General features: G+C 38.7%; 6 protein-coding genes across 10 annotated transcripts; all 6 read right to left on the minus strand.

Moving 5' to 3' along the window:
- Window positions 1–727, minus strand: LOC112169431 (dirigent protein 23). Its single transcript, XM_024306455.2, has one exon. The coding sequence runs from the start codon at window positions 608–610 to the stop codon at window positions 47–49; it is 564 nt and encodes a 187-aa protein (XP_024162223.1). The 5' UTR covers window positions 611–727; the 3' UTR covers window positions 1–46.
- Window positions 728–1522: 795 nt separating this feature from the next.
- On the minus strand, window positions 1523–2101 carry LOC112173660 (dirigent protein 15). The gene has a single exon (XM_024311345.1). The coding sequence runs from the start codon at window positions 2096–2098 to the stop codon at window positions 1523–1525; it is 576 nt and encodes a 191-aa protein (XP_024167113.1). The 5' UTR covers window positions 2099–2101.
- A 3164-nt stretch (window positions 2102–5265) lies between these two features.
- Window positions 5266–5850, minus strand: LOC112173659 (dirigent protein 4; the record flags this gene model as incomplete). The annotated part of the gene is made up of 1 exon (XM_024311344.1): window positions 5266–5850. A coding segment is annotated over one exon (585 nt), but the record flags the coding sequence as incomplete, so codon positions are not given.
- A 574-nt stretch (window positions 5851–6424) lies between these two features.
- LOC112173657 (probable amidase At4g34880) lies at window positions 6425–9127 on the minus strand. The gene is made up of 5 exons (XM_024311343.2): window positions 8300–9127; window positions 7824–8038; window positions 7405–7644; window positions 7106–7304; window positions 6425–6896 (listed from the first exon to the last, which is right to left on the minus strand). Exons 1-5 carry the CDS (start codon window positions 8846–8848, stop codon window positions 6540–6542), a joined length of 1560 nt encoding a protein of 519 aa, XP_024167111.1. The 5' UTR covers window positions 8849–9127; the 3' UTR covers window positions 6425–6539.
- Window positions 9128–9256: 129 nt separating this feature from the next.
- LOC112173655 (probable amidase At4g34880) lies at window positions 9257–12693 on the minus strand. Its single transcript, XM_024311339.2, has 5 exons — window positions 12018–12693; window positions 11173–11387; window positions 10741–10980; window positions 10449–10647; window positions 9257–10018 (listed from the first exon to the last, which is right to left on the minus strand). The coding sequence occupies exons 1-5, from the start codon at window positions 12558–12560 to the stop codon at window positions 9605–9607; spliced, it is 1611 nt and encodes a 536-aa protein (XP_024167107.1). The 5' UTR covers window positions 12561–12693; the 3' UTR covers window positions 9257–9604.
- A 319-nt stretch (window positions 12694–13012) lies between these two features.
- On the minus strand, window positions 13013–15514 carry LOC112173656 (probable amidase At4g34880). Of its 5 annotated transcripts, none has more exons than XM_024311342.2 (5): window positions 14955–15514; window positions 14417–14631; window positions 14067–14306; window positions 13743–13941; window positions 13013–13560 (listed from the first exon to the last, which is right to left on the minus strand). In XM_024311342.2, the coding sequence occupies exons 1-5, from the start codon at window positions 15483–15485 to the stop codon at window positions 13204–13206; spliced, it is 1542 nt and encodes a 513-aa protein (XP_024167110.1). In that variant the 5' UTR covers window positions 15486–15514; the 3' UTR covers window positions 13013–13203. The 5 variants fall into 5 exon arrangements, with proteins under 5 accessions (XP_024167110.1, XP_040365300.1, XP_024167109.1 ...); XM_040509366.1 differs by having other exon boundaries at window positions 13013–13554; window positions 13746–13941; window positions 14417–14688; XM_024311341.2 differs by having other exon boundaries at window positions 13746–13941; window positions 14417–14688.
- Between the last annotated feature and the right edge of the window lie 10095 nt (window positions 15515–25609).

Raw genomic sequence — 25609 nt, forward strand, 5'->3', positions numbered from 1 at the left:
TCACTAAAAGTGAAATGAGAACCAAATTATGTAAGAGAGTATGGAACTAGCTCTGATGAGTTACAGTGAAATTGTATCCTACAATTGCATCACCAGTGCTATCAAGCCGATAAGTCTTGGCAATTGCATATCCACGAGCCAGTCGGAACACCCCGGTTCCACCCACAACCGGCAACTCCCGAACCGGGTGTAGAGCTGGGTTTTTACCAAAAATACTGATGGAGCTACCATTGAATGTACCATCTGTGAACGCAAAGCTCATGGCCATAATGAGGCCAAATTCCTGCTGGCCGGATGACCCGTACAGCCCTTGCGCCCGTCCCACGAGCTTGGAATTAGGGTCCGGCGTCTCAGTAAGGGGGTCATCGGCCATAAGCAGAACCCCGAAGAGGGTTGGGGACTTGTCGGAGTTGGCGGCTTGTGCCACCCGTACGGCACTGGGGTTCTTCCCACTGACTGTGTCGTGGAAGTAGAACTGGAGGTTGGTTATGGTCTCCAAAGGCGTGGCCTCCTTTTTTGCTTCGACTGACTCTGCCCACGAAGCTTCCGTCAAGGCCATCAACAAGGAGGTGATCATTAACATCATTAGCAGCAGAGCTGTGTTTGCCATTTTTTGACCAATTTCCTTCGCGTTTATTCCAGAGAAAGAGGAGATGTCGGTGTCTGGGCTTATTTTGAGTCTTAAATAATGGGCGGGGATTGAATGCAGTTGAACTGGCTAGCACCATATGGCTCCGTTTGGTTGACCAGAATATTACGGTGGGAAAATGAATTATACTAATTTTTGTTTCAAGGATGTAATGAAATTGGTTTAGTATTTCCATTTGTGGTGTTTGGAAGGATTCAAGACTTAGAGATTAGAAAATGGTTTGAGAGAATTAATTTGTTAATGATTTTTCAATAGTGCCCAATTGAATTAAATATGGAAGATTAAAAATGAATGAGTGGAGATAGGAATTATTAATTGACCAAATTTTTTGAGGGGCTAAACAAGTAAATTTTCTATTCCATTGAGTGAAGGAATTGAAATACCACACCCTAGATGGTATTTCTATTCCGTCTCTTTTATGGAATTGAACCCTAGTCAACTCATTTATTTTACATTCATTTCCAGACTTATGATTTAATCAAACACGACAATTTAATTGAATAGGAAACTATTTCACATTCCAGATTCGGGACGTTGTATTTCCATTAGGTGTTTATTGGAAGATTTATGTCTTTTATTTAGGTAAAATTATTTACAAATCAAATATGGCAAAGTATTTATTAATTTGCATCTAACTTTAGGTACATTCACGTACATATTCATGTACGAGAAATATAAATGAATTAATGATTGAAATTTGGAAAATAAGTAAAAATAAATCATTAATTTGCTAACCCAAAAGGAAAAAAAATATATCAATGAATACAAAATAGAATTAAACATGTATAACGTAATATTAATTAGTTATTCCATAAATACATACAAGCATGAATTTTAAATCAAATTCAAATGCATGCATTTTCCTTCGCTTCCTCAATGGTGAATGATGGTTGCCTTATACTCCAAAATGGCATCACCATTTGTAGCATTGAAGTAATGAGTCTTAACCCTAGCAAACCCTCTAGCTAGCCTAAACTTCCCTCTCCCACCAACCACAGCCACCTCCCGCTCCGGCGACTCAGCCACTGGATTCCTTGAAAACACGCCGAATGAGCTCCCTTTAAACTTACCAGTAGTAAAACCGAAATCTGCGTACATCACGATGGTAAAGTTAGCTGGGTCTTGGCTGGCGGACAAGTAGAGTCCCTTCGCATTCCCGACTATCGATGAGTTGGTCTCGGGGCCCTCTCGCAGATGGTCATCGAAGGCATAGAGGCTCCCGAAAGGGGTGGCTGACTTGTCAGTGGTGACGTTCGGACGTGCGATCTCCACGGCGCTGGGTTTGGTGCCGCTGAGGATGTCGAAGAGGTAGAAGTGGAGTTGCGTGACTTTCTCTTTGAGGCGGTCTACAGGGACTGTTTTTGAGTGGTATTTGCAGTGCGAAGGTGTGGTGACGATGGTTAGAAGGATAGTAAAGGCTAACCCAAACATCAAACGACTGCGCTCCATCTTTCTTCTAGTTTTGAATGTTGTGAGAGACTGATGGGGATTAGGTTTAAGTTTATATAGAGATACATGGAGGATGTATTAGGTCCGAAAGCCAAGCAAATTCAAATTGAGTGTTTCTACTTGGACCTCTAAATTTGCTTACTTGACCTCAATCTATTATTAATTATTAAATGACATATATAACCTACTATAAAATGACTATTAAGGACAATAATGATATCAAAAAAATATTATATTTATTTTATGTAGACTTTCCAATTCAATAATATTAGATTGTATTCTTTATTATTTCCTTATCTATTTTCATTTTCTAATTCCACTAGATACTCATTAAAGCTTTCATATATATATTCAATAAGAATTAAAAATATGAGTAAGATCATGTGACATAAAAATGTATGATATATATGTTAAACGCATATTGGTGAGGAAAAACAAAATAAATCCTATTATGATTTATGACCTAAATCTAAGTCTATCTATTATATTTGCAAAATAAAAGGAAAAAAAGAGAGAGCTAGCTAGCAATAAAAAAAAAAATAAAAAATATTTAAATAATTCATCATGAGGTACAAAAAATAGAGAAAAAAATAAACATTAAAAAAATGATTTCTTCATATATCTTTTTTGCACAGCTTAAATAGAAAAAAAATTATAAAAAAAAAATAGAATAGTTCATATTATTTTCTTATTGATTAGAAATTAATTCTTGAAACTCAATATCTTGTGTTTGGTTTTTTTTATTGGAAAAGAGATTTATGCATGTTGTTTGATTAAGAAATGTATATGTAATTAAGATTTATAGAGTAATTAAATAATTGAAAAGACTAAGTATTTTATTTTAAAGATAATAATTTGTTTGCAAATTATATGAGTGAGGTTATTTGAGGAACTTTAGTGAGGTTTAGTGAGTAAATTTAGTATTTGAAAATTTGATAAGTGGTGCAAAAAGCATAGAGGTTAAGTGAGTAAATTTGGAGGTTCTAATAGCAAAACTCATTCAAATTTTGAGAGTGCTTTTGGGTCGGATGAGGAAATGAAATAATAAAAGATATGTTATTGCCATTATGGGCAAACAAAAAGTGTTATATTTTCTGGATTTTGTGTCCCAAAATGTGGTTTTATGAGAGCCATTAAAAGCTAAATCTTAAGCATGAAGATTTTCTTTGAGCTATTGGCTGTTAATGTAACGCCAAGATAGCATCTGTCCTCTTTCTTATTTGTTTTTTCTTCTTTAATTCTTTTAAATTCGTTGTACGTTTTTTTTATTTTTTGAGAAGTAGGTTAACGAGAGAGAGAATGAATGGTTTAAAACACACACACTGACACACACACACACACACACATATATATATATATATATATATATATATATAGAGAGAGAGAGAGAGAGAGAGAGAGAGAGATGACCTCCTTAAACTTGAAATGTGAGGATGTTTTTATCCATAGTATTTTTTTTTTTTGAAATAGAAGTTGAATATCAATAGATCAACAGCCAAGAAGCTATAGTTTACAAAGCTTACATAAGAAAGCCAATATAGAACTAAAAACTGACTGCCTTATTCAAGCTATAGCAAACTACTAAAGTCTCTGATGCGCTGGCAAATTTGCAAGCCTATACAAAAGTGATCAAACCTCGCCTTCTACAGAAGAAATATTCAACTAACCCTTGCTTGCCAGGCACGCAATTGTGGTACAAACACTGATTAGAAATGTCATAGAAGACATATAGAAGCTTCACCACCTTCACATAGACTTGAAGGAAATAAAATTGCAATTAGAAAAGAGTTAGCTCCTTCCCTTTCGGATTGGAGCCTGATCCGCCACTTGCCTTGTCAAGCTTGGGGAGAAGCTTTTTCTTTACCCTGGTCTTGTCCCCCTGCTTTGCTTTCTTCTTTTCCCCATAGGATAATTTGTTCTTACTACCTACAGGTCTCCCCCTCTTTCTCTTCACCTGGAGGGGCTGTTCCTCAGTTTGCGGTACTAAACCTAGTTTTTATTTTTAGTATGTGGTTTAATAATCTAAACAATTCATTCTCTTATTATATACACACATATGAATCCTCCTACAAAAAATTATTCAAATCGAAAAATGTTTAACTATTTGATTAGCACAATGGTTGTTTTAATTTTATCTAACGAACTACATTTGTTTACATAATTTTGAGTGACCAAAGGATTATGGATTTGATTGATTTTTGGTAAACACAAGTAAGGATCAATGGTTGAATCATTAAATTAGGTCATATATTTGTGTAAAATAGTAAAATTCTCAAATTCTTAAAATAAGGAAGATCTCTCTTAATCAGCTCTCTCTCTCTCTCTAGATATATATATATATATCTTATCTCTCTCTCTCTCTCTCTCTCTCTCTCTATATATATATATATACAGATCCGATCCAGAGCGGAGCTCCGCTTTGAAATTAATGTGTGAAGTTCGAGTTTTGGGTCACTTTTCGGTTGCATATCCACATCTCGACCGTTCAGTTTTTAGGTACTAGTGTATAGATCCTCTCTGCAAATTTTCAGCCAAATTGATGATCGTTAAGGTATCTAACTCGCTTAAACCAATGGACGGACTGAATCTGTCAACCTGAACCGTACTAGCTTTAAGGCAATTATCAATGCCTTAACGATCATCATTTTGGCTGAAAATTTGCAGAGACGATCTATACACTAGTACGTAAAAACTGAACGGTCGAGATGTGGATATGCGACCGAAAAGTGACCCAAAACTTGAACTTCACACGTTAATTTTCAAAGCGGAGCTCCGCTCTGGATAGGATCTGTGTATATATATATATATATATATATATATATATATATATATATATGTTGTAGATACATTAGCCAACGTACTATGATACGTCTTGTGCTAGAGATGCTAGGTTATCCAAATTGTCATTTTGAGTTCTTTGTTGATAATTTCTTCATGTTGCGGATGCTTCTCGATCCAAATCCTCATGGGCTTTGACATTCTTGATTTCTTTGTTGATAATGATAAATAAGAGCCATAAATAAGAAAACTGGAGATGATCATATTCAAAATCCGAGAATTTTACCACACTTAGTTTTATATAAACACAAAACATAAGGAATTATCAAGGTGGCATTCAATACAATTTCCAAGGCGCATGCATTGCATAAAGCCCTAGGCTTCAGTCCTCAATAATGGATGAGAGTCACTCTATACTCGACAACGGCATCACCATTACTAACATTTAAGTAATGAGTCCTAAGCTTAGCAAACCCTCTAGCCAACCTAAACTTCCCTCTCCCGCCCACCACCGCCACCTCACGCGGCGTCGTCTCCCAAATCGGATTCCTCGAAAACACCCCGAAAGAGCTCCCCTTAAACTTACCCGCAGTAAAACCGAAATCTTTGTACATCATCAAAGTCATCTGGCTTGCGTATTGGCTAGCCGACAAGTATATCCCCCTGGCATTCCCGATCACCGTTGAGTTGGTCTCTGGGCCTTCGCGGAGAGGGTCATCGGTGGCAGTGAGGCTGCCGAAGGGTGTAGGCGACGTGTCGTTTCTGGTGAGGCTGGGACGTGCGATTTCCACCGCGCTGGGTTTGGTGCCGCTGAGGATGTCGAAGTAGTAGAAATGGAGGTGCGTCACCTTCTCTTTGCGGTGGATGTTGGGGATTGTTTTGGAGTAGTATTTGCAGTGTGCTGGTTTGGTGGCCATGGCTAGAAGAAGCAAGGCCAGTAATCCGAGAACCAAAGCACTGCATTTCATCATTTTTTAAATTTCTTAATTTTGTGAGGGATTGCCGTTCATGCCTTAGTTTATATATATAGAGAGATTTGTGGATGATTTTAATATAAGATGATTCTAACCGGTAAAAATTTCATTATAATCACACAAATAAGTAAATTTTGTGCTGAAATTGAACATTCTTTATTGTTTTAATTACCATTCATGCTACAATTTATGAATGGCCAGATATGAAACCAAGAATATATTATTCTTATAGTTTTCTCAGATTCACTCTACTAACAAATGGGTGTTTTTTTTTTTTTTTTTGACGAGAATTGGTGTTGATTCTGGTACATTTGGTAGTAGTTAAAACGTACATTTACCAAATTATTGCCACCTACTAATGATGCAATTAGTAGGCAATTAATAATTCATTAAGAAAAAGAAAATCATAAGATTCATGCATGCATTGCATGTGTCATGAATCTAGGTCGATATTGTGATGAAATTCATAATGTACGTACATGTCTTTTTAGTGTTTATGATTTAGTTTTTTTTAATTCAGTATGTAGGATTTTTTGCAATGTGAAGATATTACCATTCGTATAATTTTCCGATTTAGATGTGCCAAATAGATAATGTTTACACACACCAGCTCATGATTGAATTCAAGATACAAGAACGAAAATTAAATCAGGGATGAAGCTAGCTAGGCTACCCGCTACCCAAAAGCTTTATGGTAGAAATGTGGGAGGCTTTCTAATCTCAGTAGCTTGCTCGAAACCGTAGGCAATCTGTATAAGCTTTGGTTCAGATCCCTTTAGACCCCCAAAAGTTATGCCGAAAGGCACACCCTTCTTGTCATATCCAGCAGGGACACTAATGCCTGGGAATCCCCCAATTGCAAGTACAGGAGCAATATCTGCACCGGGAGTCACCAATGCATCTAGCCTGTTGTATGTCATTAGTTTCTCAAATCCATCTTTTGTCAGCTTTGCTAAATTTAACAATGCTGCCTTCTCATTGTTGCCTATCCCATTTGTGGCTTGTGCTGCAAGAAAAATGTCTTGGCCAAATTCCTTGATCATTTCCTGCACAACCAACAAGTATATATCGCTCGTTAGCCAGTGAATATGGTTGGGGAGTTGTTGCCAACTTATCAATCTGGATCGATCATTAATAAGATATGTGGTCGAGATTGAGAAACTGGCGAGAAAACTTTACCCTGCCCTTTTTTCTACGTTCTATGGTATAGATCGAGAAATGGATTAGTGAAAGGAATTGAACCTAATTTACTTACCACACCAGAAAACTTCAAGTTGAAGGCTATGATATCTGCCAAAGATCTAACTGGGGACACCACAAGGTCTTCTAGATATGCATTTATGGCTAGTTTGAACTCAGCCACTGTTGCTATTGCTTCTCCACTCAAATTAAAATTCAAGATTGTATCAATATTTGCTATTTCCAGATGGTCTACCAAAACAGCACCTCCTTGCCTATAGTTTGCAGAAAGTTTGAATCATGTTAAATACTCTGAGACATCAGACATGTAATGGGACTAGCTAGTAGTTTGAAAGAAAATACACATACTGTTACCTTAGCGTTTGGAAATGATGCTCAAATGCTTGAATTTGGAGAGATCCACTCCCAGAGGTGAAGAAGGGATTCCTCACTATTCCCAGTCTCTTTCCCTTGAGCCCATAAGCCCCAAGGAACTGCTTATACCCACCGCGTGGAATGTATTTCGATGCTTCTTTGGTTGCTTGATCCTTGTAGTCATAGCCTACAATCGCATCAAGAACATAAACAGCATCTGTCACAGTCCTGCAGATGGGTCTTTTCCATTGAACACAGCATAAGTCATTAGTGAATGTCGTGAAAGTATACAGTTGCACTTGAAACAAAAAATGATCATTAGCAGTCATAGGAATTGGAACTTAAATATAGTACTATACTCTGCACTAACAGAGCAGACACTGAGATAAATGTTTTGATTTTTGATTAACAGGATTTACCCAATGGTGTCCTGTCTGGGAGTAACTGGGATCACCCCAGCTCGGCTTGTGAGTCCAACGGTTGGTTTGATGCCGACTACTGAGTTAAAGCTTGCTGGACATAGTATTGAGCCATCGGTCTCAGTACCAATAGATACAGCTACCAAATTTGCTGCAACTGATATTGATGATCCACTGCTTGATCCACATGGACTTGCAGATAGTACATAAGGGTTCTGCACCCCAACAATGAGCAATGTTCTTATAAGTAAATGGTATGTACATCACGTACTGCTACTAATTTAGACTATAAATTGATCAGCTTTGCATACCTATTGAACTAACAAGTAGGACAATATTATTACACAGAACGTGTAAACAACGCGTCTCTCGTAATAACTGATCACCATTACTTACAATTGAAAGCATGCTACTTGAGTTCTATTGCTATCGATCAAAATCACAGTTGACAAGCATTTGACAAGTTTCATGCTTACCTTTCCTTGGCCACCTCTGGGGCTGAAACCTGGGGGTGACGTAAGAGACCTGACCTGAGCCCACTCACTCAAGCTAGCCTTCCCCAAGATAATGGCTCCAGCGCTCCTCAACTTGGTCACCACGCCAGCATCCCGGGGCACGACAGAGCCGAGCAGCGCAAAAGAGCCAGCAGTAGTGTTCAGCTTATCTCTGGTTCCAATGTTATCCTTCAACAAAACAGGAATGCCATGCAAGCCGGAATAATAACCAGGGGCCTTAGCCTTTCGCTGATAGTCAGCCTTGTCAGCTTGGTAAAGTGCATCCGGGTTCACCTCTATGACTCCGTTAAGAACCGGGTTGAGCCTGCGGATTTCTTGAAGGTAGAACTGAACTACTTGTCTGGAAGTTAGTTGGTTCTGTTTGAAAGCCAGTTGAAGATCGTAGATTGTAGCTTCTCTAATTGACAACCCATGGACAGTGAAACTTTGGGACCCAAATGATGTTAAGGCTAGAAGAACCAACACCAATACTGAGAAGAGAGAAAAGCATGATGTTGGTTTTGTAGCCATGGCAGTAAGGATTGGCTCAGTGCTTACTCAGTTTCTTCGACTTGGTATATATAAACCAAATCTCGGGGACAATAACAGAAATTTCATTCTCAAAGATACATAAAACTACAACAATATAATGGTGACATATGGCCTCCTTGTATCCTAGTTGAGTTTTTGCTAGTTGTTTTAGTTTAAATTCCACTGTGGAACGAAACAACAATAACAATTAGCAGAATAAGACTAGAGCATATGGCATTGATCGGCTCAATTCTACAGCATTTTAGGAATATCCGAGAAGAAGATGGTCCAGATGCATGCAAAGAAAAAAGAAAAAAAATCATTTATGAACAATAATTTTGATTATTTAAGCTTGTGTATGACCGGTTCATAGCCTTGGCCGTCTCATTTCGAATAAGAACAACCTATAACGCTTAATTGCTTACATTTGGGATTTATTAGCTTGTCTACTTGTCTTGTCTAATCCGGTTTAGGACAATACTTATCAGGCTTTGAATACATCAACCTTGATATCTGGAGAAAATGTACAACAGCCAATGTGAATAGACAACTGAAGTTGGCTGTTACACAAGATTTAGACATTTTGATCCACATCAACACAACCAGCAGAACCACACTCACCACTGCAACTTTTGTTAACGGCACTGATTATTCATTAGCCACGTAATTAGACTTGCACCGTTAAAACAATGGAGAGCCAACCATAGTATTAGAGCCACTGCTGTCATACAAGTGACTTGGACTTTCCTGGTAGTGCTATTGAGTAGTTACGTTGGAGCCTCTTGTGACGGTGGTAGAGATACTTTGGTATTGAGAATCAACAGTTGGAGGCTTCCTGATCATAGTTGCTTGCTCAAAGGCATAGGCAATCTCGATCAGCTTTGGCTCTGAACCCTTCAATCCCCCAAAGCAAATTCCAAAAGGGTACTTCTCAGTGTCATGATATCCTGCTGGCACAACGATGCCTGGGAAACCACCAATTGCGAGGATAGAAGAAGCGCTATTAGCATAAGTCACCAATGCATCTAAGTTATTATCTGTCATCAACTTCTCAAATCCATCTCTAGATAGTCTCTCTATATTTGACAATGCCTCAAGCTCTTTGGCTCCCATTCCATTAGTCTCCTCAGCTGCTTCTAAGAGATTTTGTCCATAATCATCATTATTTTCCTGTAAATGATCAATAAGAATGTTTTCAGGTTATTGTTAACAAGTACCAATGTGGGTACATAATGCATGAACTTATATTGGAGATATCGAGTATGTGCCAATGTAATGTATTGGCCTAGAAACTATCTACAAGACTGCATGATATACTCAGGTACACACAGAAGGCTGTTGGGAATAGAACGAAGGAAGAATGCAAGGCACTTGTTTGGGAATAGAAAGCAAGAATTTGAGAGTTATTATGACAGTCAAATTATCAATCTCTCTCTATAATTTCTCGATGGTTTATTTACCATACATCTTTAGTTGAACCAGTTTTTTATATAGTTTACATTTTAGCTGTTGTTAATTGTTAATTCAATTGTGTCTGCTAGACAAGCAGTTCAATTTAGAATATTGATGCAACAACGAAGAATTGCAAACACACACTCACCAGATAAGAATTATTCTTGTTGAATGCTATAACCTGGCCTAAGGTTCTCACTGGAGATTTGACTAGGTCACCCAGGTACACATTCAAGGCGCTCTTGAATTCAGCTAACATTGCTACAAACTCACCACTTGAAGTAAAATCGCGAATATCTTCAAGGTTGGCTATTTCCAGATTCTCAACCAAAATTGCACCTTGTTCCCTACCATGCAGCAAGGGAAACTCCATAATTTTTTTTCCTCATAGAGAGTCTAATCTTTATAAAAACTACAAAAAAGAAAGTGGATTATGTTACCTCAGTGTGGTAAAATGCTGCTCAAAAGTTTGATTCAAGAAAGCATCATCCTTGATCTGAAGAAACATGAGACTGACTATCCCCAGTCTCTTTCCTTTGAGACCATTAGAATTGAGAAACTGGCTATAGCCACCCACTGGAATATACTGGGATACTTCTTTTGTTGCCTTGTCATTGCTATCAATGCCAACAATGGTATCAAGGACATGAACAGCATCCGCTACAGTCCTACAAATTGGCCTGTTCCAACCAGCATATTAGGAGTCAAAGCTATGAACATTGTTACTGACTTCAGTAAATCCAATAAAAGAGAATAAAACGATCCAATTCAGAGACTTGGAGCCACCTAAAAATTACTAGTATAATTCTTACACACAGAATAGAAAACTTGTGCATAAAGTATAATGTCAACAGAATGTGCATAAGGCATACCCAATTGTGTCCTGTCTTGGACTGACTGGGATGACTCCTGCTCGACTAGTGAGACCAACCGTTGGTTTGAAGCCCACTACCGAGTTAAAACTCGCTGGACATAAGATGGAGCTATCGGTCTCTGTTCCTAGAGACACTGATACCATATTTGCAGATACTGATATTGCAGATCCACTACTTGATCCACAAACTTCCAGTGATGAATTATAAGGATTCTGCACATCATAAGAAAAGCTTATGTCTTTGATTCTGTTCTTGCCAAACTTTGTCATTAAAATTCACAGATAAATCATAATTTAGTGATTGCTCTACTATACATGTTACAATAATCCATATATTTCATATGGTATACCCTGCTTAAATCTCCACCAAACTTTATAGCACTCCACAGTCATTGTGCAAAAATTCATAAAAATGTGGACAAGTCCACAGCAAATCAATAACAACATAGAACAGAAGAAACACTACATCACAGGGAAGACTAGACAAAGAACACTCATGGATACAATCACATAGGTACACATAACTTTCACAGAAGTGACTTCCACTTGCATAACATGGACCCAAATGAATCCCATATTATGTGAAAGATGTGGCCAGCAATTCATCATATGGGACATAAATCCTCTCCAGAAGTCTCTAAACAGTTGTGGTCAATGTGTCCTACATCAAAGATAGGGACTTGATACAGAAATTTCCAAAACTCTGCAGAAGCTGATAGCTATTTAATCCAAACAATAATTGGCAGAAACTCTATAATGATCAAACAGTCAAAGACCAAAGCTTTGTAGTTTACTAAATAACCCAAAATCACAATAAGCAGCTGAATGTGAAGGTCAACTCACCACTCCTTGACCACCTCTGGCACTCCAACCATAGGGTGCTTTAGATGTTCTGATATAGGCCCATTCACTCAAAGTAGCCTTCCCCAAAATGATAGCCCCAGAGCTCCTCAACTTTGAGACAACCCCAGCATCTCTAGGCACTACGGAACCCAAAAGAGCATAAGACCCAGCAGTGGTGTTAAGCTTGTCCTTGGTTGCTATATTATCCTTGAGCAGAACAGGAATCCCATGAAGCTTAGGCAGTGTTTGGGCACTGGATTCATATTCACTGCGCTCTTTGTCTGCTATGTCAGCTTGCGACAAAGCATCTGGGTTTATCTCTAAGACTCCTCTGAGGTCTTGGTTGAGTTTGTGGATTTGGTCCAGGTAGAACTGAACGACTTGTCTTGAAGTCAGAAGCTTTTGCTTGAAAGCGAGTTGGAGATCATCAACTGTGGCTTCTTCCATTAGGCTTCTGGGTGTAATGGATTCAGACTCTTTTGATAGTGTGCTTTGAAGGATTAGAAGGAGAACCCAGAAGAGAGAACACGAATTGGTAGCCATAGATAGATGGAGTTATTTCTCAAGTTATTTTAAGTTCTTTCAAGGACTCTACCGGTTATTTTTCTAAGGTTATGTATTTTGCTTTTTGGGTTGGCCAATATTTGGTCACTAGTTTATAAATTGTTTCTTGGCTTGTTTTTTACCACCAACTTCTGAAACCTATTTCTTGGATGGAAAGTATGTGAATTCAGTGTCTCTTATTCGGTTATTCCATATAGACATTTGATATTCCATATCAAACCAAAAATGTAAAACATGATACCCTATTATCTACCAAGTAGCATAATTAAGCTTATAAAAAAGCCGAGTGCACACCCGTGAACAGATGTGTGTCTAAATTCTCTTATTTGCATAGACTCAGTAGGTCAGTTTTAGAATCTAATCTTTTTAAAAGTTATTTAAAACAAATTCAATACAAACAGATATCTTGATGTTGAGAATCAATGCAGTACTAATTCCCAAATCCTTACTCTTATCATTCAAATATCATCTCTGCAAAAATTCAATGCAAATAGATAACTTCCTGTTGAGAATCAAATACTAATGCAGTACTAAACTACTAATGCCTGAATCCTTAGTCTAATCACTTATACAGTAGTAAGGCACATTGGAGCTCTGACAGATAACTTGATGTTGAGAATCATCAGGCTAGAGGAGGTTTTCTCCTTATCTTAGTTGCTTGCTCGAAGGCATAGGCGATCTCAATCAGCTTTGGCTCTGAACCCCTGAGTCCCCCAAAGCAGATCCCAAAAGGATACTTTTTAGTGTTATGATATCCTGCCGGCACAACAATGCCTGGAAAACCACCAATTGCGAGGATAGAAGAAGCACTGTTAGCATAAGCCACCAAGGCATCGAGGCTATGATCGGTCATCAACTTCTTGAACCCCTGTTTAGATAGTCTTTTTAAATTTGACAATGCCTCCTGCTCTTTTGGTCCCATCCCATTAGTCTTCTCAGCTAATTCGAAGATATCTTGCCCATATTCATTGATCTTTTCCTATGAATGACAACCAAACGTCTGTGTTTTAGTAATTTTATAATCACACTAGTTTTTATTAGTATTAATGGTATTAAACTTATGAGATGCATTATGAACTACTATTATGCACTAAATTTCCTAACAGTCAATTTCAGAACTTAAAAGTATGAGCAAAGAGGTCTGCGACCAGATACACTCACCACCTTTGAATGATTCTTGTTGAACTCTATCACCTCCCTTAAGGACTTCACTGGAGATTTTACTAGGTCACCTAGGTACTCATTCAAGGCTATTTTGAATTCAGCTAACATTGCATCAAATTCTCCACTTGAATGAGAATCCAGAACATCTTCAATATGGGCTATTTCAAGATTGTCAACCAAAACTGCCCCCTGTTTCCTATATATATATATATATATATATATTGATACAAGTTATAATATATCACACATGTTTAGAGAAACAGAAATCAAACAACTATTAAATCCTAAATAGTAAAACAGGAGGTACCATATCTGTTATACCTCAGTGTGGTAAAATGCTGCTCAAAAGTTTGTTTCAGGAAAACATCGTGGTTGATTGAATCAAATAACATATTTACTATCCCCAATCTCTTTCCTTCGAGACCATTATGCTTGAGAAACTGTCCATAGCCTCCCACTGGGATGTACTTTGATGCTTCACTTGTTGCATTGTCATTCCGATCAATGCCAACAATGATATCAAGGACGTGAACAGAATCCGCTACAGTCCTACAAATTGGCCTGTTCCAAACATTAACATAGTAAGAGCGAAGGCCATAAACAGCTCTAGTGTTACCATTGAAATTTTCTTTGGCTTAAACTAAAAGCAATGTGAATATCAATTCACATACCCAACTGTGTCCTGTCTTGGACTGATTGGTATGACTCCAGCTCGACTAGTGAGACCAACAGTCGGTTTGATGCCAACTACTGAGTTAAAGCTAGCCGGACAGATAATGGAGCCGTCAGTCTCCGTCCCTAGTGTCACAGAAACCATATTAGCAGCTACTGATATTGCAGGTCCACTACTTGATCCACAAACTTCCACCGATGAATTGTAAGGATTCTGCTTCCATAAATTCAAAAAATTAAACCATGTCGTGTTCAATTTTACGAACCCTTCCTATTTAAATCCAAAGAAGTAGAATTTGTGATTGATTTGATACTCAATATATAGTACCACACAATCCATATATGTCATATACATCCTCTACAAGTACTGCTTTGCTGAAAGTCTGAAACAAGTTATAATCTTCATAAACCAAAACTCCTATATCAGGCAATAAAAATGTTCAAACAATTATTGACATAATCAATGGTAATTGAGACCAACGGTGAATACAAACTTTATAATGATGCTAAGGGACTGATGATTTAACCCTGACTCACCTTTCCTTGGGAACCTCTGGCGCTCCAACCGTTGGGTGCCCATGATGTTCTAAAGTTGCTCCATTCACTCAAGCTAGCCTTCCCTGAAATGATAGCTCCAGACCTCCTTAGCTTAGAAACAACACCAGCATCTCGAGGCACAATGGATCCCAACAAGGCAAACGAGCCAGCTGTGGTGTTGAGTTTGTCCTTGGTTGCTATGTTATCCTTTAGCAGAATAGGAATGCCATGAAGCTTAGGCAGTGTGTGGTTGCATTCTCTGCGTTCTTTGTCAGCTATATCAGCTTGGGATAACGCATCAGGGTTCACCTCTATGACACCCCTAAGGTTTTCGTTCAGTTCTCGAATCTTGTCCAGGTAGAACAGGACAACTTCCCTTGAGGTCAGAGTCTTGAGCCTGAAAGCAAGCTGGAGATCATCAACAGTAGCTTCTTCGATTGTGATTTTGAGCCTTTTGGCTGTGAGTTTTTGTGAGCCATATGATAGAACGCAAATTAGAAGCAAAGACGAGAGGAGAAAATAGATAGCCATGGATGGTAATGGCAGTAATGGAGTGCCCAACCGCCAGTCACCAACAACCCAAGAATTTGAGTTGTATGCAGAGTTTGTCTTTACTGGTCAAACAAAATTACCAGAAAAGAAAGGTAAAAGTGCAGGAAGTCATTAAACACATAGAAGGGTTATCATGAGTAAAAAAGTTAAAACTCTCACAATAACTGAAGGGTAATGTTATAAGCCCTACCTAACTGACTTGTGAACTTTTCTTCGAGAGTTTAGCTGCCATACTGTAGAAATACCCCTTCATCTGTCTTTTACCGTTTTCACTTTCGAAATAAAATCATCCTAAACGTTCATGAAGAATCACAGTAGCTAGGCTTTGCCTAATCAGTTATGAAGTTATCTTATGCTAAATGGAAGAGTCAAACTAATTAACCTCATGAGTGTGGAAGAGGCAAGAAAAAAGTAAACAACAAGATACAAAAGAAAGTAGGGGTCGTCAACGGGCCGGGCCTTACTATATTTTTAAATAATTGCGGGCCGGGCCGGGCTTTATTAAAAATCAAAGGATCCAAGCCCGTCTATATAAAACGGGCCTTGCGGGCTTTTTCGGGCCGGGCCGGGCTTAGCCTTGCGGGCTTTATTTATAAATAAATATTTAAAGACACAAGTATTTTTTTTTTTTAATCAAGCTTTGGAAATTCAATGGATAATGATCAAATACAACCAAAGATAACAATCTATATAACTATATTGTACCAAAAAAAATCTATATTTATATATAGGTACTAATTTGTTGATAAATAAATTTTTAAAGACACTAATGTTTTATAAATCTATATTTATACATCATACACTCCAAAGAGCTACATATAGCAATTCAAAGAAAATGATAAACCGACCGTTGGATAAGTTTATTACAATAAATTATGAGTGTGGTAAAAAATTTAGCCAATTTCACCATATTTTCGAATCCGATCGGATTGGTCAACCATAGTCACTTATATGTTTTATTGGTTGACCGATGTCGTGACAACTGCGAAACGTGCTTATTTTTTCACATCACGTTTGTATATATTCCATCAATGGATATGCGTGGGTATAAGATAAAAAAAAATTAATTTTAATTACAAACACATTGGTCCATACCAATTTTATTCCTATAGTTGTATGACTTATACATTGCATTTAAATTGTTTAGGTTCATTCTAAAGCAACCATGAAGTAGAAAATGAATTCGGAGAAACCAACCGCTCGATGGAGAGATTGTAATGTTTTATGGTGGTTGTAGAAAATTAAGCCAATTTGGTTCTCGTTTCGAATTCGATCAACTAGGTCAAACGTAGTTACTCTTATAAACCTATATTTATATCATAAACTCTAAAGAGCAACCCCTATCAATTCAAAGAAAATGGAAAAACCGACCGTTGGATGAGTTTATTACAATAAATTATGAGTGTAGTAAAAAATTTAGCCAATTTCACCATATTTTCGAATCCGATCGGATTGGTCAACCGATATATAGAATATATATATACACATATTTTATATAGAAGTATAATAATATAAGAACTTCCACACACACACACACACACACACACACACATATATATATATATATATATCTCTCTCTCTCTCTCTATATATATATATATATATATATATATATAAACACACACACACACACACATATATATATATATATATCTCTCTCTCTATATATATATATAAACACACACACACACACATATATGATATATTGATATATATATATATATATCTATATATCTCTCTCTATATATATATATATAAACACACACACACATATATGATATATTGATATATATATATATATATCTATATATATATATATGACTATATATATATCTATATAAACACACACACACAAATATATATCTATATGTGTCTATATATATATATATATTTATAAACACACACACACACATACATATATATATATTAATATATATATATATATATATATATAAACACACACACACACATATATATAAAATATTTTGCGGGCTTTTACAGGCCGGGCCTAGCGGGCTTTTACGGGCCAGGCCTAGCGGGCTTTTGGCGGGTCGGGCCTATGGGCCGGGCTGGGTTTTTGCGGGCCTCCATCGGCCCACAAAGGCGGGCTTTTGCGGGTTTTTTGACGGGCCGGGCCGGGCCAAAAGCCCTGCGGGCCGGCGGGCCTCCATCGGCCCACTTGATCTGTGGGCTTTTTGATGAGGCCTAAAAGAAAGTACGTAGAGATGACAATTTTTGTATTCAAGATTTCTGCTTTCTTCCTGATATAATTTTACTGCACTATTCCAAGTAGTTGGTTTAGAATTTTTACAGAGAAAGACGTAGCAAGTAAAACAAGAAAAAAATTGACAAAGGGTGAAAGTGAAAAAAGAAGGTTATACCCTGTTTTCTCAATGAAGTCGTAAAATCAATCTTCCAGGTGCGTCTGCGAATCAAAATCAAGCTCCCGTTTCAATATCTGACCGAGTCTCTTCGCGACTTCGCCTGCTTTGGCCATATTACACTCTCGCTCTTAATCGTTTGCTTGGCAGAGTAATCATATATTTTTATACAAGCCACCTTTGAATTTAGTACGCTAGAAAATGTGCCCGCACTTTGCTGCGGGACTTATTATTATTACAATTACATTATTATGTACCATTCGGATAATCAAATTATATTCAGCTAATGTCAGTGGTGAAAATTGTTTGACTGAGTAATTGCTTGTATAGACAATAATATTGTTGATCTCATAACATTAATTTGTAGAATCTTTGTGCAAACTGGTTTGAATTTATTGATTACGGGGGAGAAATTGGAGTAAGCTGTCTTCACACACACTTTGAGGTCATGTACAACTTACCAACTACCTTTTGAGGTCAAGTACACACTACCCAAATTTCTTGACCTCAATCAATAAGTAGAAATGAAACTTGGTGTGTGAGAACTCTTTGATGGAAGTTGGCCTGAACAGATTGAGCCAATGAAAAAGCACATTGAGACTTCTTTTGTGTAAGACTTTAGTGGCTTCGTGCTGCACATCTTTTTGCTGGATATAAGTTAGCCTCTGGTCTTGATATTAGCTTCCAGTCACTCCAAAGAGGTTGTTTTGGCTGTGATGATATAGAAGTATTATCAAAGATGTTATACAGTATGAAATGTTATAAGTAGGAAAAATGTTATAAAATAGTTCATGTTGTTTTAGGGAATCAGAAATTGAGAGAAATTTGCTGTGTATTCTCATTGATAATAGGGGCCTCTTTATATAGAGGATTACAATACATAGAATCTCAATCATACAAGGAAAGTAATCGTACATTGATTAGGAATCTAGATCCTTCTAATTGAACCCTATTACCACTAGGTCAAGTAACCTAGAGTTTGGGCTAAACACAAATTAGGTTTTCCTTGAACACTCCGCCTTGTGTTGCCCAAACGTGGTGCTTCTCCCGTTGCCTCATTAAAAACCTTGCCGAGTAACAAAAACCCAGTGGGACAAAAATAACCTCGGTCGAAGGGGAAAAAGAGCACAACACACCATTCACGTTTCGAGACCATACGTGTAGACATCTCCCCCTGATGTCTGCATCTCCCCCTGATGACAACGGTCATGGGAGATCGGATAACTTCCGTAAACGATGCTACCAACACTTTTCTCGAAAGTAGAATCTAGGCAATGACTTAGTGAGCAAGTCTGCCATACTGTCCTCAGATTGAATCTAGTTCAAATTGATCTTGAGGAGATTCTGTTGTTGCTGATTATCCTTGGTGTTGTCACTTTTGATGTAGCCTTGCTTCATTTGTTCAAAACGAACAGCATTATCCTAAATGCTTGTAGGCTCATCTTGTGGTAGACTTCAAACCACAATTGTTCGAACATGTGTGATTATGGATCCAATCCATAAGTATTCACGAACCACTTCGTGAAGAGCAATAATCTCTGCATGGTTCGAAGATATAGCGACTACGGTCTGCTCTGTAGACCTCCAAGATATCATGGTCTTTTCCCATGGTGAACACTTAACCAGTTTGGGAATGACCTTTGTGTGGGTCAGAGAGATATCCAACATCAGCAAAACCTTTCAAAACACATGTTGTTTTGGGATGGGGAGAATGGACGCAGGCCAGTGTTGGCGGTGTTCCTAGTGTGTGATGGGTCCGAATCCATCATCTCTTTGTAGGGATAAAACAAGCCCATATCAATCATACATCTCAAATATCGAAAGATATCTTTTACACCAATCCAATGGCGTCGCGTTGGCGCAGAGCTATATCTAGCTAACAAGTTCACACATATGAGATGTCTGGTCTTGTGCATTAGGATAAGTACAATAATGCCCCTATTGTACTAAGTAAAGCACTTCTGCCTCTAGCACATCTTCGTCATCATCCTTTCGACGAAGAGGATCCTTTTCATGATCAAGACTATGGACGATCATGGGGGTGCTTGAAGGCTTGACCTTGTCAAAATGCCTAAGCATCTATCGACACGATGCTCAAGTTCCAAACTGAGACATAATTGTGTTCTCCCATAATCCTTCATCTCAAAATCGGATTTCAAGTGTTCAGCGGTTTCCCTTAACTCTTTAAGGGCTTCTAATGAAGATCATGTCCAACATGAACCGCGATGGAATCCGAAACTTGTAATGGAAACGCGTGGGCATATCCCTTCCCAATCAAGTAGTCATTTTAGCGAGCGTTTCAACCTCTTTGTAAACGCGCTCCGTGGTCTAGAGCCACTTGACTTGGGTAAATGAAGTTCACCATGAAGCTTCATGTATATTCCGTATCTAGATCCCTATAGAGATACGTAGTGACCACATTTGTAAGCTGCATGTTCAGTTATTCGGAAACTACCAAACTGACAGGGTAGTGGAGTGCAATGACATCCATTACGAGAGAATATGTCTCATAGTAGTCGATTTCAGGGCGTTTTATGAGAAGCCTTGCACCATAAGGCGAGATTACCATCTCTTTTTCTCACTACGCTTTCTAACGAAGACCCATTAGTCAACATGTTTTATGTTAGGAGGTGTTGGCATCTCTAGCTCAAACACCTTCCTCTTCGTTAGAGAATCCATCTTAACCTGGATCGCATCTTTCTATTTAGGCCAAATCTCTCTACGTTGACATTCATTCATCAACGGAGTGTGGTTCGATATCATCTGACTCAACAAATTCATGCGCAACGAAATACGCAACTTCATCATCAATTATGATGGAGTTTCTATCCCACGTCTCATGTACACTAGTGTAAGTTCCATAGAGCTCTATATTCTCAGGAATAGGTTCTGACGTTGAGGCGTCCCCCAACGATAACCATAACCCGGAAGATACTCATGAGACGGATTTTCGAGTGTCGATGATCAAGGATTGGTTTGTGCCAATGTATCTTTCGAACCCACGGGCCTCCCACGCATCCTAGCTGGGGCCATGGCCTGTAACGCCAGAGTGCCACTCTCTTTGGCGTTGGCACCATGCCTACCTCCGTGTAGGGTGGCGTTATGTCCTCTCGTAGGGACGTACTTCCTTGCAGGCATGTTTGCAGCATATTTGTGTGATCTCATCACTTTAATAGGGATCGAGATGAGACATAGTGGGGACAGGCCACGACAATTCCTGTCGTTCCTGCTGAACATTCATGTTCTTATCTCCCCCTAACGAAGGGAAGACTGTCTCATCAAAGTGACAACCCGCAAATCTAGCGGTAATGAGATCGCCTTGCAAGGGCATTAAGTGGCAGACGATTGTTGGAGTCTCAAATCCAACGTAGTTGCCCATTCGTTTGTAAGGACCCATCATAGAGCGCTGTGGCGACGCAATTGGCACATAAATGGCACACTCAAATATGCATAAGTACAATTCTTGTGCCCAGTCACTAGCTGTAACGCAGAGGTAGATTGAGTGGCGGTGGGTTGTAGACGAATTAGCATAGCTACATGCGATATTGCATCCCCCCAGGCGGATATAAGGTGATTGGTGCGCATTACCAATGTCTTGACTATCATCGTATTCGTTTCCGCGAGACCAATTGCGTGTGTACATGGGAATGTGATGTCTAACATCAGTCCCAATGCAATAACCATCGAAAGTCTTCGATGTAAACTCTCTAGCATAGTCAAATCAAATTGACTAAATAGGATGATCCGGGGAGTGAGCCCGTTGTCACATGATATATGCTAGGAGTGTAGCATAAGCAGCATTACAAGTGGACAATGGCACAACACGTGACCAATGTGTTTGCGTGTCAACCAACTTCATGAGATATTTAAACGTCCGCAAGTTGGTTGAACTAGTCCACAGAATCCCTACAGATTTTATGTAAGAACATAATGAGTATTTTCATATCCTTTGCATAGGACGGTCTCAGTCCTAATTTCCCGAAGGAACAGGCTTTGCAAAATGAGCGAGGGGCCTTAGAAGCAATCAATGAGGATTTTAGTTGGGCCTGAGCGTCTGTAGCGCTATTAGAAGAAAAATGTGTGACTACATCTCCCATCATGGCGTTGGAGCCATGGAAATTAGCATGTATGGCGTCATGGCCACTAGGAGGAACAACCATGGCGTCATGCTTATGATTGGCGCCATTTATGGCGTCATCAGATTCTTGCTTCGTTTTGCTCAAAAGGATGGATGTCCGTGTGAAGTCTTCAGTAGACGGATCATCATATCAGGACTAGGATGATCTATCCTTTCGTGACAAAGTCAATATGTGTCTAAATCAAAGAGATCTTCTCTCATAACTTTATTGGATTTAATAGCTCGAATAGTGACATAAAGTCCACTAGAGAGACACATAAACTTCTCTAAGATGCGCCTTTGTTCGCAATCATTAGAGGTATTGCAAAGGAACTCATTTTTTGTTCTCTTCATGCATTTCTGCATGGAATCCGTTGGCTATTCATAGGTGCAATTTGTCCTAGAAGTGTAGAGAGTTTCTGTGACTATAATCAAGGTGTCATTTAGCAAGGGGAACTTGGGCTATTCTATGTCCTTGAATTAATACTAATGGCCCAGCCATCGTAGTCACAAAGTAACTTACTCATGAATCAAAATGGAGTCATAATGAAAAGGACTCGAAATTTTATTCATAAGCCAACGGAGTACATCATCGTCTCTTAACCATTAGGAGAATCTAATCCAAATACTAGCTAATGCAAAACAATGATAGTCGTCTAACTTCTTTCGGTAATTCCAACGCAAATGTGACCAGGTGAGTAGAGAGATGTCGGTGGAGCAAAGCTCGCTTAATTACCACTTATCTCAAAACCTTCCTAGACATCATATTTACATTGAGTACGCCTACTTTGAAGAAAGACTAAACCATAGGCATCTACTACAATATGGTAATTGCCTACATCTCTTGGAAAATAAAGACTTAAACAGAGTTGGCGATCTATTGATCCCAACCAGATTTGTAGTCTTTAACCCTTCACTCTAGATCATCTTCTTGATCTTCTTGTTCCACATAGTGAGCTTCTCTTGCTTCACAATATGCTTTGTAGGCGATGACAAGTTCTTCACGAGCTCTACAAATGTGTGCCCAATGATCAGACACTCCACATCGAGAACATACATCTCTTTGCTCAAACTCCATTGATTGAGGCGCTTTGAAAGCATAATTTAGGTGGCTCTTAGTGTTGGTGGCGCCACCAACATGGCCAGAGGCGTTGCCTCCCTCTCTCTCTATCCACGTTGACCTTTTCGATTCCGTGTTTGCCTATTTTGGCTGTTACCTTCCCAAGTAGAGCGATTATATGGAGCAGAACGTCCAAATGTATCCCTAAGATTAGGGTTTCGCTCTTGGCGCCGCGACTATAATTGGATTCCGGAATATGTTCTGTTCCCACGGATCTCGATTTATAGTTCTTCACAAGGATGTTGTCTTGCTTTTCAGCGACATTCATAGCTTCAATGAGCTCATGAAACCTTGTGATTCGTCTTGCAGTAGCATCGATTCGATAGTTCTTAGCAACCATCAATACAGAGACGGGGAAAGTAGAGAGAGTATTCTCAATCAACATTGCATTTGTGATCTCTTTACCACAGAATTCCATTAAGGATTTAATGCGAAGTGCTTCCAAGCTGTAGTCAAGAACTGACTTGAAATCACAGAAGCAGAGGCTATGCCATCTCACTTCTAGGTCAGGAAGCATGGAGTCACGGACGTTGCCAAATATTTCTTCGAGTGAGACCCACAGCCTTCTGGGGTCTTCTTCATTCATACACTCATACTGGAGCGAATCATCCATATGACGAGTCATTAGGATGATGGCTTTCACCTTATTTGCCTCTAAGGCTGCTCTATTTGCTTCCAAAGCTTGAGCTTGCTCAATAGTTAGCACGTCCTGGCTAGGCTCGAGAATCATATCCAGGATTCCATCAGCCTTGAGATGTTGGCGGATATCACGAACCCACCTGTGATATCCAGAGCCAGTTGTTCTCAATGGAGCAAAGTCCAATTTGTTCAGGTTACTCATCCTGAAAGAGAACAAGAAATTAGGGATAGTTTTGGAGAGAAATAGGCTACCACGAAAACATATGAAATTTCTGAGCGTAATCGCTTCCAAGAAATTAGGAATTTCCGAGCGTAGTCGCTTCCAAGAAATTCTATTCCAAGAGATATTGGATTAGATCGAAACAATGATGTAAGTGGTCGATCATAAATTCTCTACAAACTCTAAGTTTGGAGATCTCAACAAGCTCTAAGTTTGGAGTGAGCATGAACCCCCACAGTTCGGCTTAATTTGGTCTCCCTTATGATAAAGAAAGGGGGGTAGAAGAAGGGAGGTTGCAAGTCCCCGAGAAAAAGAAGCGAAAAAAAATAAAAAAAAATTTCAAAAACGGGAACTTTTAGTAAACCATACCTCTTAGGATTGCAGAGTGTATTCGATCCTCATTGTAGGATTGCAGACGAGCTTTAGTCCTAGGCGAATCAAACTTGTTGAAATTCGGAGCAAATTCGCTTCTGAACAGCTCCCACTCCGATTGGTGTAAAGGTCTCAAAACAACTGCAATAGGGCTTAAATTTGGAGGTTAGATAAAAGAGACAGACTTGAATAACTTTGGTGAAGGAAGAATTTTGATCTGAAGTTCTGAACTAGGCGTTTCGGGGCTCGCAAACTGACTGATATGCACAGGAACGAGCATGCTGAACAGCTCCCACCTCGAATGGTGTACATGTCTCAAAACGACTCCAATAAGGATGAAATTTGGAGGTTAGATAGAAGAGACATAGATGAACAACTTTTATGAAGAAAATATTTTGATCAGAGTTCCGAACAAGATGTTTTGGCGCGTGAAAGCAGACTGATCTGCACAGATATGAGCGAGCTGCTGTGTTGCAGGGGGCAGCAGGCATGCAGTAATGCTGCAGGGGCAGTAGGCGGCACACGGGTGCGCAAGTGCTGCAGGGGCAGCATAGGGCATGGCTAACAAGGGCTTGGAGCTTGCGGCAGTTTTGGTGAGAAGAGTTTTCGGGTTTTTTGTTTTTAGGGCTAGGGTTAGGGCTCGTGCTGATAACGTGTTTTAGGGAATCAGAAATTGAGAGAAATTTGCTGTGTATTCTCATTGATAATAGGGGCCTCTTTATATAGAGGATTACAATGCATAGAATCTCAATCATACAAGGAAAGTAATCGTAAATTGATTAGGAATCTAGATCCTTCTAATTAAACCCTATTACCACTAGGTCAAGTAACCTAGAGTTTGGGCTAAACACAAATTAGGTTTTCCTTGAACACATATATAATTCTTAGCTGAAATGTTATAAAATTGTTCATGCATGATTCTTAGCTGAAATGTTAAGATGGTGAGGTAGTATAGCAAGAGATTAAAGCAGTTTGATTCGGCGTGTAAAAGTTTAGTGTGAAGTTAATCTACTTGAGACACGATCATATCTTAAGAGAAGTACAGTTTATGTGCAATTTGATATGAATTTGTTTTTAGATTGTAAGAGTGGGAAAAGAGATATTCACCTTTATCCGAGAGTGAGCTAATACTATGCTCAATCCTCTGTTGAGTCTTTTGCATATAGTTCTCTGCATATTTTGGAAGAACAACAAAAGCTTGAGAATATATATTAGGTGTTGATAAATTAGGTGTTCAATTAAGAAAAATTCACC

This window comes from Rosa chinensis, chromosome 6 (genome assembly GCF_002994745.2).
Source record: "Rosa chinensis cultivar Old Blush chromosome 6, RchiOBHm-V2, whole genome shotgun sequence".
NCBI lineage: Eukaryota > Viridiplantae > Streptophyta > Magnoliopsida > Rosales > Rosaceae > Rosa > Rosa chinensis.

Coding starts and splice junctions, on each gene's coding strand:
- LOC112173660 (XM_024311345.1), bottom strand. CDS start 2,098: ATGGAGCGCAGTCGTTTGATGTTTGGGTTAGCCTTTACTATCCTTCTA.
- LOC112169431 (XM_024306455.2), bottom strand. CDS start 610: ATGGCAAACACAGCTCTGCTGCTAATGATGTTAATGATCACCTCCTTG.
- LOC112173656 (XM_024311340.2), bottom strand. CDS start 15,485: ATGGCTATCTATTTTCTCCTCTCGTCTTTGCTTCTAATTTGCGTTCTA. Junction 14,307..14,416: donor CCAAGACAGGACACAGTTGG/GTATGTGAATTG, acceptor TGTTTGGAACAG/GCCAATTTGTAGGACTGTAG. Junction 13,942..14,066: donor CAGCATTTTACCACACTGAG/GTATAACAGATA, acceptor ATATATATATAG/GAAACAGGGGGCAGTTTTGG.
- LOC112173657 (XM_024311343.2), bottom strand. CDS start 8,848: ATGGCTACAAAACCAACATCATGCTTTTCTCTCTTCTCAGTATTGGTG. Junction 7,305..7,404: donor CATCATTTCCAAACGCTAAG/GTAACAGTATGT, acceptor TGCAAACTATAG/GCAAGGAGGTGCTGTTTTGG. Junction 6,897..7,105: donor ACTTGAAGTTTTCTGGTGTG/GTAAGTAAATTA, acceptor TTGGTTGTGCAG/GAAATGATCAAGGAATTTGG.
- LOC112173655 (XM_024311339.2), bottom strand. CDS start 12,560: ATGGCTACCAATTCGTGTTCTCTCTTCTGGGTTCTCCTTCTAATCCTT. Junction 10,981..11,172: donor CCAAGACAGGACACAATTGG/GTATGCCTTATG, acceptor TGGTTGGAACAG/GCCAATTTGTAGGACTGTAG. Junction 10,019..10,448: donor ACAAGAATAATTCTTATCTG/GTGAGTGTGTGT, acceptor GATCATTTACAG/GAAAATAATGATGATTATGG.